Source organism: Lycium ferocissimum, chromosome 6 (genome assembly GCF_029784015.1).
Source record: "Lycium ferocissimum isolate CSIRO_LF1 chromosome 6, AGI_CSIRO_Lferr_CH_V1, whole genome shotgun sequence".
Lineage (NCBI taxonomy): Eukaryota > Viridiplantae > Streptophyta > Magnoliopsida > Solanales > Solanaceae > Lycium > Lycium ferocissimum.
This window is the reverse complement of record NC_081347.1, coordinates 71,837,403-71,849,638: the sequence shown is the minus strand read 5'-3', so window position 1 is coordinate 71,849,638 and position 12,236 is coordinate 71,837,403. Positions and strand designations below refer to the sequence as shown.

General features: G+C 35.0%; 2 protein-coding genes across 2 annotated transcripts in view; one reads left to right on the top strand and one right to left on the bottom strand.

Moving 5' to 3' along the window:
- Window positions 1-4,884, top strand: part of LOC132060312 (protein DUF642 L-GALACTONO-1,4-LACTONE-RESPONSIVE GENE 2-like) — a 93,528-nt gene extending 88,644 nt beyond the window's left edge. Inside the window, exon 4 of the transcript XR_009415916.1 lies at window positions 4,766-4,884. The gene's annotated coding sequence lies outside the window, so the exon portion shown is untranslated. The remainder of the gene's footprint in view (window positions 1-4,765) is intronic.
- A 1,191-nt stretch (window positions 4,885-6,075) lies between these two features.
- On the bottom strand, window positions 6,076-8,495 carry LOC132061621 (disease resistance protein RGA2-like). Its single transcript, XM_059454393.1, has 2 exons — window positions 8,205-8,495; window positions 6,076-8,040 (listed from the first exon to the last, which is right to left on the bottom strand). The coding sequence occupies exons 1-2, from the start codon at window positions 8,493-8,495 to the stop codon at window positions 6,076-6,078; spliced, it is 2,256 nt and encodes a 751-aa protein (XP_059310376.1).
- Window positions 8,496-12,236: the final 3,741 nt, after the last annotated feature.

Sequence of the window (12,236 nt, the reverse complement as noted above, 5' to 3'; positions counted from 1 at the left end):
TTTTTCCCCTTTTCAAAAGTTATTTATTCCTCAACAAAATTCTGAAACTTTTTCGATAAAGCCCACAACATGAAAATGAAAATGAAAATCAAATCATTTAATAAGACTAAAAGTAGAAAGGATCTTTGTGTTTACCTTTGTTACCCAAAATATGAAGTAAAACACTCTAAATTATTTCAAGATATATAAAGATAAAAGTACTTAACTCTGAGAACAAAAACCAGTATCTCATGAATAATTTTCATAATCAAGTAATATTCAAACAAAGAATGAAAATTGTACAACTAAAACTATAAATTTAGAGAAGTTTACCATTTTCGTTTGCACGACAAAGTTACTGCTGATTAAAAAAAAATCTAGATAACTTTTCGATAAAGCCTACTAAATGAAAAATGAACGTCAAACTGTTGAAGTAAGACTAAAGTAGAGAGGATCTTTGTGCATTTACCTTGGGTGCCCAAAATTTGAAGTTGGACACCCTAAATTATTTCAGAATATTCAAAGATAAAAGTACTTAACGTTGTGAAAAAATTCAGTATCTCATGAAATGATTTCAGAAATATACAAAATAAAGAATGAAAATTGTATAACTTAAACTGTAAATTTAGGGAGAATTTTACTGTACGCCGTAACAACGCACTCTATAACAACCTTGGCAGGAAAAATTTCATGTGGTAAAGAAGCTTCAAACAAAGAGGAGGAGACAAATGTGACGTTTGGGATGGAAACAGAAGTGAGCGTTCTATGTTGTAGTGGAAAGTTGACGGTTACTGCCTCTTTAGAAATTTAAATATCACAATTACTCAAAAAGATGTAACTATTCCATTATGTAAGTTGAGTAAGGCAACGTTTCATTCTTTGCAAGGATGAAAATTTAATAGTTTTAATTTTGAACAATAAAGAAAAGGGCTAAAAAATGACAAAAAAAATAAATGTCTTTTCCCCGAGCTTTTGGGCGTCTTACGCCATCGCGCTTACGTAAGCCGCAATTATATATATATATATATATATAGATTATATCAGCTATGTACAATTACCTTGGTCTTTTATTTTCTTCTTTTCTAAAAGAGTAGGAAATTTTAGATGCTCCATCCGTCATAAAAGTTGTAGTCTTCATTTGATTATTGATGTTCAAAAAGAAATTCTCCAACAATGAGTGACGTTTTAATGTATTCTGTCATCTAGATTGCGCATTACGATTAAAATATTACTCCATCGGTCCCAATTTATATGTGGCACATTAAAAAGGAGAGGTTTATATTTGATGTGGATAAATGTTGACATGCTTGCCACAGCTTATCCAGTTGGTCCAAAATAACCAAATCCCCTCTCAGTGGACATTTCACACACAGGTGGAGAACTTCACCAACCCCCACGCTCTGCCACCCACCTCCACCCTACCTCCCATTACCCCTCACACCACGCAACCCACAACCACTCAGTCCCACCCTATCACACCACAACCACCCACCCCTCCACACCCCCACCCACCAACTACATTTTTTAAAGTTCCTGTTTTATCCTTCATCTTAGTTTTATTAATATATATAGAGCCCATTTGGCTTAGCTTATAAGTTGCGAAAAACAGCCTTTCATTCTCGCTTTTTCTTAATTTTAACCGATCATTACTGCTCATTTTCATGCCTTAAAATAAATTTTTTTAATTTCAGCCTGGCTCATCAACTTTTATGGTATGTTGGATCCCACATCACATGTGAGTTCAGAGATCACAGCTCACTGATCAATTATTGTGTTACGACATGACAAGGAAGTTTACAGATGACAGCTCCAGGACCTAAAGAGCAAATCTTGTACTTTTTCAGATAAAATCACTTTAGAGATTTAATTGTACACAACATTATCCATGAACATCATTTTTCTTGATACCATGTTGAATACTTTAGGCTTATTACATGGCTAACCATTTAGACTTGTCAGGATATTTTATTTAGATATTCAAACTAATTGTTGATCCAATGGAAGACCTCAATTCCTAATAAAATGTTTCAACTAGACACTTTTAGTTTAAATTTTTTTTAAAAAAATTGCGTGTATTTTCATTCGTCTATTAGGTATATAAGTTAACCACATAAAGCTACGTATGTCATCTCCTTTAATTATACGCATCAACCTCAAGTAGAAAATGTCCAGGTTTTTACAATGCACCGAGCGAATGCGTATAATTAAAGCGTATTAACATATTTTATGTGATTAACTTAGCTAACTAATAGACGAGTGAAAATACACGCAAAATAAGTTTCAAAATTTGAACCGAAAGCGTCTAATTGAAACACCAAGCAGAATTAAGGTGCTTAATCGTGAATACGACATGCTTCGAGCGTCTTAAATTCGAATAAGTTTAAGGGCTACACATGTATTAAACCAATACTTTTATCATATTTTTCAATAAATCTTAGTTATCCTCCATTTATCCCAATTTACGTAGACTAATTTTTTTTTTTTACCGGCCCTAAAAAAGAATGTCACCGCTCTATATTTAAACAATATAACTTTATATGATGATTCACAACCACACATTTATTTAAGCGCTTATTTTCAAATATAAACAAAAGTCTTCCTTTTCTTTTTTAAATTTCGTACCTAATTAAATGACGCCACATAAATGTCATGTGCGTTGGATGCTCCAAAAAGTAGATACATTTTCCAAGATCCAACAAGAGGTGTGGAAGCATTTTCGGAGTCCGAGCTGAACATAATAGCTAATTAGAATGGTGTAATCAATCAATCAATCAATCAATATATCAATATATATCTATAAAGCTGGAATGAGAAAAGTCATGCCGTACGCCCTCATCGTCGCATCACTATTTATCTTTTTTCTCATAATTTTGAATTATTTCCTCATTTTCTCTTCTAAAAACCTCCAAAACAATTAATGTCTCTTTCCTCATTATTGACATTTATTTCATTTCTTGGAATCCATCTGTTTCGATTTCTTTGCACAGAAGAAAAAATTCGGAAGTCATAATTAAATTTTGACCTTTCTTATCATTTAATTTCTCCTATTAAATATGTAATTAATTTTACCTTCCAAAAGAAAAGGTGTAACGGCTAAAATAATGGTGGAATTACTGTACACATTACACATAATTTTTAAATTCCAGTTAATGAAACGTTTGCTCTTCATATCTGTGGCAAATCTTTAGTAAACTGCAGTTCTCTTTCTCTTCACATTTGTGTACATCTTATCTTTCATCCATTTTCTTCTTCATAATTATTTTGTGTATTTTGTTAGTCTATCTTTCATCCTCTTGTGTGCTTCATTTTCTGAAATTATCATAACAGGATTCCCTAACACTACTGATTTTCTTCTTTGTACGTAGGTTTTAAATGCACGGGTCCAAAGCTCAAATATTGCCAGCTCGGAAGGTGCGAACTTTCGACAAACGTAACTTCCGATAAGCACAAAGAACTCTCAAAGTGAAAGGTAAGCTCCATAAGAAACCACTTTAAAAAATTTCTATTATAATCCTTTGCACTCATATGCATTTTTTTATGGTTCTTTTGGATGATTAAGTAGAGCTTTTCTGGAATTCTTTTACTACTTCAATGACTAAAGTATTTTTGTGTTGATTCCGAATCCTATTCTTCCATAAGTTTGATTTTTTGGATGACGAATATTGCTCACGGGAAATATGCAAATGAAGCGTTTGAGATCTACCTATAGTCTTAAAGAATGACAAGCAAATGATAGCAAGTACTGCTAAAATATGTAAGATTATGTTTTGACTGCTCTGAAATATTTGACATTATTATGTTCTGTCATTGATAAGCAAAATAATGTAACTTTATTATGACCAACATCTTCATTAAAATTGCCGGACTATTTTCAAGGAATGAGCACCATATACATTCTATGCCCAGATGATCAACTTTTATTACCTTTAAATTATAACTAACTATAAAGCTAAATAAAGAGTAACGATCCCTCTTCCTATATCCTTAAGTTGCTTATTAACGTGTTAATTTTACTTTTTGCTTATTCATATTGTCTATTTATTTTTTAGTGAAACAAATATTTTAAACTAAATAATTATACTTTTATTTACTTAATTTTTGCATTTGATTTTTACAATTGCAAGATAATATATATTTCACCAACATGGCTTAATGGACATATTCACTAATATTTAATAAACTGAAATCAGATCCTGATGCAATACCTTGCTACTGGACATTTGCGGGTAACTTGGTGATAAATGGTGGATTTGAAGTTGGTCCTCATGTATTCAAGAACTTCTCGACAGGGGTGCTCGTCCTGCCTTTGAAACAAGATAAGTACTCACCAATCCCTGGTTCAGTTCATGAAACCAGTGAAACACATCGACTCGAAGCATTTCTTAGTGCCTTCGGGAAATGCAGCAGTTGAGTTAATAGGAGGAAGGGAAACAGGCATTACACAGATCGTAAGTACAGTCCCCAAACAATTCTACAACCTGACTTTCACCATTGGCCATGCAAACAATGACAGCCACGGATCAATGATAGTTCAAGCATTCGCTGGCAAGGCCAGTACAGAAGTTTCCTTTGTATCACAAGGAAAGTGGTGGTTCAAGACTGCAAGCCTCGAGTTCCAAGCAGATAAAACTAGGACAACAATAGCTTTCTATAATCCATTCTATCACACAAAGATATATGACTTTGGTCACATGTGCGGACCTGTCATCGATGTCATCAGTCTCGTTCATGTCCAAAAATTTCAAGACAAGTTTTAGCAGGAACACTTTTTTCTCTTTTCAAGCAGGCGAACACGTGTGAAGAAGGGTAGTGATATCTATCATTGTTTTTATCTCTTTTTTAAGTTTTTCAGTCTGAACAAGAATGATATATCAAATAAAAGTAGTAAAATCCCTTTCTTGTTTCCTTCTAGAAGTCACAAAGTGCTTAATAAAAAATTATGATGTCACTCATGTTCTATATGATGGAAATTTGTTCATGAATTAAAAAAGTTTAGACTCCAATCATTTGCAACCCCATTTCTGGTTATTCAACCGGTGAATGCTCTGGACAACACCTGATCTTTATCCATGTCCGTTGTTCTTTATTTTGTACCTAAGAATCAAGTAAAGTTGTGATCCGCATAGCTGAGAAAAGAAGTAGCAAATATAATATGCAGTAGGGAGTGCCTTACCGCCTTAGTGGGTCTACTCGGCACGAACTTGTATTAGTTGAGCCTAGTGGACTTCAGATGCTGGATTGTTAAACAAAAAGTAATAATACAGAAAGCAAGCAGCCCTGTGGTTGGCTGCATACGTTACATATTTTTTACATAAAAGCTCTTAGAAATGAGAAATCTATACAATGTTCTCTTTAAGAGTGAATCACCTTTAACATTACATCCAAAATGAACTAGTACTACTAATATTTATCATGTCTAGACACATTTTACCTCCGGTTTCTCCAAAGCCATGTTGCTCGGACTCTTCGTAAAATGCCGTTGGGTGTGTGTCGGATCCATCAAATGTAGAGCATTTATGGAGGATCCAACACGGGTGCGGACGCATTTTGAAGAGTCCGAGCAACATAGCTCCAAGGTACTTCTGGCTGTGATGGTGCAACGTTTACACAATTATCTTTGATAATATGCACAAAAAACAACCATTTAAGGCATAACACTAATCAGCACATGATAATCCAAGAAATGTAGCTTATTTTCCCATAAAACAAAGCAATTAGAGTGCCCACTTAACAGTCAAGATAAGAACAATTTGTACAAGACACAACCAAGACTTTGAAACAAGCAGATAGGAAGAAAAAAAAAAACTGAAGAAACTGGAAAATACATAAAAATGAAACATGATAACCAACAAAGGATTGTTGGGTCATTGAGCCAATTTCCGTTTATTTGAGCCTGAGAAATATGAGAGGTCCTTCCTTGGCATTCTGAACTCAAGTTCAGTCAGTTGTCGATCCTATGTACCTTCCAGAGTGAGGCAACTCATCCCCTCGGGCCATGAAAATAATGTACTGCACTTGGATATTTCAAGTTTTTCAATGAGCTGAGATTTTCCAGCCACTTTGGCAATGCTGCAAATTTCGGGCACCTTTCCACCCTCAGTATTGCAGAGTAACACTGGCACCTTCAAGCCATCGGGGCAAAGTATCTAACTGTGGTAAACCAGCAAGCACCAACATCTGAAGGCTCCCAAGGCATTGAACATCTTTTTGACTCCAATTCGGGTAAGCCTCCGATAACCAATGACCGGACCATCCCAAGTCCTTCGATATCTTGCCACCCAACAATGCAAGCTCTTCACAGTCAACAATCAACAGATTCTCCAGAGCATTAAGGTGTTTCATAGCACTTGGGAGAAAGGTCAGTCTTGGGCAGCCAATAATTGCCAGTGCGCGAAGGCTAGTCAGATGTTGCAGACCTTCAGACAAAGATACGAGATTGTTGCAGCTGTAAATAAACAAAGAACGAAGAGATGATAAGCAGCCAATTGCTTTATCAGGAAAACATGCTTGCTTAGTGGTTATATGCAAGTGTCTTAGGCTGATCAAATTTCCAATATCTTTAGGTAGCCCTTCAAGTTGTGCACAATCAGAAACTCGAAGTGTCTGTAAGCTCAGCAACTTGTTAATCGAATCGGGTAATTCTTTAATGCTGCCATTGCCACTTATGTCAAGATATCTTAAGTACTTCAATTCGCCAATAGAGCTAGGCAGCTCATCAAAACATGAATCACTCATGTCTAGCACCCTAAGTTGCATGAATCTTGCTATGCAGTTCTCAACATACAATGTACTCATTGGCCCTATTCCATCGACGGAGAAGGATATGGTCCTTAGTGCATGGTTATTGAGAAGGGATGGTGGCAGTTCCTTGCCTGACAAATCATAGTCAGAAAATGCCACATGTCTGACCTCATCAGAAATGTTTTGTATATGAGAAGTTACCGTACAGAATTCAAACCCTGCTGCTGACAATGCAAGATCATGTACAAGGTCATGCATTCTACAGATTGAGGTAAAAATGGAACGATATTCTTCAACTTCTTGAAAAAAGGATCTTGACAATAACTCTTGGAAATATCGAATCCCAATGTCCTCAAGATCTTCGGATTCATTAGAAGACTGACTAATGAGACCCTCTGCTACCCACAACTGTATCAATTTATCTATTTCTATCACAGTGCCCTTGGGAAATATTGAGCAGTAAGCAAGACAAACTTTGAGATTAGATGGCAATTGCTCATAGATTATTCTCAGAGCAGCTGTGTCATACTGATTTGAGTTCCACCTCCAATGATTTTTAACTTCATTCCACAGCGATTCCTCAGTTTCCTTGTACAATGAAGATCCTACAGCCTCTAAGACTAAGGGATTTCCCTCACACTTCTGCACTATATCTGGCGCGATCCCAACGAGATTTGGATAATACACTTCTTGACCTTGTTCAAAGGCGTTTCTCAAGAACAAAGTCAGACAATCTTCACTTAATAAACCCTTCAAGCAGTATGCAGGGACGGTCCCCATCACCGAAGCTACTTCCTCTAACCTAGTAGTTACAAGAATCTTGCTTCCACAAGCACCCACCATCAACAACTTCTTCAATTCATCCCACTTCACTGGGTCCTCATTCCACACATCATCTAAAACAATCAAATAATTCTTTTCATGCAAAGCCTCACGAACTAGATTCTGCAGTTCATTCATATCAAGATTCTCACATATATCTTCTCTAATTGACTTCACAATTTGTTCCAGCAATTCATCTACTTTAAACACGCGAGACACGCGAACCCACAAACGCAATTGAAAATGACTAACAATCTTTGGATTATCATACACCAGTTTTGCAAGAGTAGTTTTTCCAATGCCTCCTACTCCAACAATGGGAAGTACAAAAAGGGTAGCTTCATTTCCTGATTTTAAAAGCATTTCAACGACATTATCTCTATCAAAGTCCCTTCCCACGACATCAACGTAATTTACAGATGCACGTGTATGCAAAAGTCCTCTTGCTCTATAAGGACTTAAATCCTCTTGCTCTATAAACCCCTCTGAGTCTTCGTCCTGAAAAAACCCCGAGCACCACTCTGAAAGCAAACCACTATGTGCTCGTGTATCATATGCAATTTCTTTATCATATCCAATTTCTTAACGAGCTTTCGAATTTCATGACACATTCGAATCCGATAAGCAAGAGGGTTTGATCTACAGAAGAAAAAACCACGCACCTTTGATGATGTCAAACTGGGAAGCAACTGGTTTTGCAAAGACCAAATTTCATACTCGTCAATGACACGTTCAGCATCATAAAAAACGAGCTTTAGCATCTCAGCTACCTGATCATCAAAAAACCAAGTACCTGTTTCAAGAAAGAACTCTAGTTTTCTGAGTTGGGCCTTCATATTCAAAGCCCTTGCAATGTTAACAACAGAGTACAATTTCACTCGAAGCATATCTAATAGGACTTGCACATCCATGGAGATAGAAGGGAAAGTAGCAGATTCTTGAAGAAGATCCATAAAGAAAGGTTGGTTCTTGGTTTACAACTTCCTTTGGCAGAGAAAGTAAAGTACAAATTTTTAGAACTTACAGAGAACTGAAGATATTTTGATTCTTGTTGATATCTAGGGAAATGAAATTAAGGTGATATTTGTGGATCATGATTTTCTTGGCTGGAAAGATGAAAACTTTACAAACTGGAAGAAACATCAACAAATTGCAAAGAGTAAAAAAGAAGGCAAAAGTCATGGCCTCTTAAATTTTGCCACTTTTTTTTTTTGGGGCTATCTAAATCAAAGGTTGCATTTGGGTATTTAAATCAATCTAAATTAAATTTAATGGATACCTTTTGCCTATGTGGTGCTTACGTAGTGCAGCAATTGATCCCATTTTTTATTAGACGCTTGAACAGCCCTCTCACCCTTCAATTTTTTTATTAAAATTTTACATTTTTTAAATAAAATTTAATAGATAAATTAATAAAAAACCAACTCACCTCCCCTCCAGCCGCCTGTCTGTCCCCTGACCCCACCCCACTGTACGTTTCCTTTTTTTTCTCTTCTTCTTCACTGTAGTTCTCTTCTCTTCTCCTTCTTCTTCCTATTTTTTTTTTTATCCACTGTACGTTTCTCTTCCTTTCTTCTTTTTCTTCCTTTTTTTTTCTCTTCTTCTTCTTCATTATAACACTTCATTTTTTTAATTATTTATATAAAATTAACTTTTAAATTGAATATTATTTTTTATCATCATTTTTTTATCCTTTTTAAATTTAAAAAGTAGCATTACCATCTTGTTCATCTAAAAAATAGGGATTACCATTACTACTTTTTGTTTATCTTACCTTTCATTAAAGGTTGGTGGAGTGTCAGAAAGACATTGATAGGCCTAAATAAGAAAGAAAAGAAAAATAAATTATTGGTGGGGTGGGGAGACTACAGAAGTTGGGGGCGGTGGTGCGACGTAGATGGGGGGAGCAGCGGCCGGTTAGGGGGGAGGGAAGGAGCGCGCGAAGGAGATGAAAATTGGGGGAGGGGATGTATAATTTATTTTTTAATTATTATGATGGACCCCACCACCACGTGTCGCATTTTCGTGGACAAAAGTTGTCGCGTCGTAGAGAGTGTAATATCTCTCTTAATTTTGCTAATTATTGTGAAAAAAGTACCCAATATGATTAAATTTAGACTACGTTTAGGTGCACAATAAAATTTACAACCCTCGGTTTAGGTAATTTTAGAAAATGTACGAGTTTAGAGGGGCTTTATCATGACTTTTGCCTAGCAGAGGCTAACGCATATACGAATTTTAAACTTCTCTTTTTCTCCATTTTGCACCTCAACTAACCATTGTTATTCCTATTGAGCTAATCTCGTCCTCGAAGTGTGTCTATCAAATCCTCTAATATGATTTTTATTAGAAGCAAAAAAAATAAATTGTGGTAATGAAGGTAAAGTAATATTTTAGACGTGTGGTAAGCTATTCTTTGTCGTAATGGATGTGTCGATTTCTTATGATTCTATCGCTCTTTCACCGCCGTTTAATTAAAAGTTTACTCTTTTTTCTCCCTCTCGGTCTGCTAATCTTAGCTAAAAAATAGTATAATTAAATTAGAATATATATGAGCATGTTGCTACATTGAAGATATAATAATATTTAAGTCAGATTGTGTTTGATAGATACACTTGAGAATGAGTTCAGGGATTCAATAGAAACAACACTTAAGTGAGGTGCTAAAATGAAAAAAAGGGACAAATTCGGGAGCTGCATATGCATTAAGCCTTTAGCAAACTAGAAGTTTCTTTGAACTGATTAATGTCACTGTCATTGAAGGTGCTGCAGCATTTCCATATTGCTAATTGTACAAAACATGACTTGCTTGCCACAGTTTCTCCAGTTGTCCAAATTAACCAAATTCCAGGACATTTCACGAACAGGTGGAGAACTTCACTAACCCCCCACCCTCTGCCAACCACCCCACCCTATCACTCACTACCCCTCACACCACGCACCCCACAACCACGCATCCCTCCACCACCCAACAATTACATTTTTTAAAGTTCTTATTTTATTTTTTACCTTAGTTTTATAAATATATATAAACTAATCTGTAATTAAAGATATTTTAGTAAACTTACATGTTATTATACAGTACTATATAGTCAAACCAAACAATAAAAATATTATTAAACCATAACAAGTTATATAGTAGGATCGACTTTCTGTGTTTATGTAGATATATTAACTTTTGAACACTTTAAATAAATATATGAAGTTAGCTCAAGTGGTTCAGGGTGTTCAAAATTGTCTCTAACGTCGTAGGCTCGATATCCGTCAATCACATTATATTTTATATTTAGCTTTTGTTATTTTACCATCCAAACAGAAGCTAATACTTTATTTGATTTAAAAATATGATATAGATAACAAAAATTGTGTTTGGTTTGATCTTTGGAAAAATTTGGGTAACTTTTTGTTTCCAATTTTAACCTTGGATATTGACAGAATACATAGATAGACACTTAAACTTGGACTCAGCTGGAAACTAAGTTCTCCAACTTTGAAAATGCACATATAGACACCTTAACTCGTCTCCACTGTGTCAGTTGAACACTCCAACTTACAAATTGATCATCTAGACACCTTCAAAGTTTATATGCCACGTCAGTGTTTGGTGTTCACGAAATATAGTAGGGACGAGTTGAGGTGTTTAGATGTGTATTCTCAAAATTGGAGTGTTTAGTCTTGGTTGAAGCCAAATTAAGTGTCTATAAATGTATTGTGCCTTGGATATTTCATACAAATGGTTTAGAGGGGGTAATATTTTTATTTTATAGCATGTTTGTTCAAGCTTTTGGAAAGTCAAAAGCAATTTCTGTTGAAAAAATAAAATAAAGTATTGTACTTGTATTAGGAAAGAGTAAGTGTTTTTTAGTAGTAGTATAACTTATTTTTCGTAAAACTAGAAAAAATAGCTTTTTCCTAAAAACACTTTTTGAAACTTTGGCCAAGCACAAATACCGCGTTAATATTGATAAAAGTATTTTTCAAATTGATTAACCAACTTAAAACTAGTTAAATTGGTAGAGAAGGATTCAGCAAATCTTTGCTATGTTCCCCTATTAAATTTATGAAGGTAAACATATATAGCACAGAACAAAGAAAATTTGCTATTGTTTGAAAAAGAAAATTTGCCATTGTTTGAAAATTTGCTATTGTTGCTTTTGCAGTAGTAACTTCCCGGAAACTCACCTAGTCATTAATTTCTATGAAAATGTGGAATTGTCAATTTCATATGTACGTTCTCTTGTTTGCACTTATCAAGTAATTGGACATATAAAGTTTCTCTATTTGTCAGAGAGGAATTCTTGCCCGAGTTTTGTTAAGTTGGAAGAATACAAAGTACCTCATACTTGGGAAATTCTAATGTGATTTCACTGAGGTTACATTCATGTTTAGAGAAATTTGAAATAAGCGGGGAAAATAATTTTCATAAATAACATTTCATACGTATTGTCTCCCTTATCCCAATCCCCTCAAACCCCACCTTTACCACTCCATCTCCGCCACCCGTGAAGCCCCACTCCCCACCCCACCTCACCCTAATCCCACAGTATTTTTCAAGATTATATATAAATGCTTTTAGAAATATATCTTTTTACTTACTTACCAAATACAAAAAATAAGTAAGCTCAAGAAAACATTTTTCATAAAAAACATTTTCCTTCCTACCAAACACACCCCATGAATGTCTTGAATTTAGA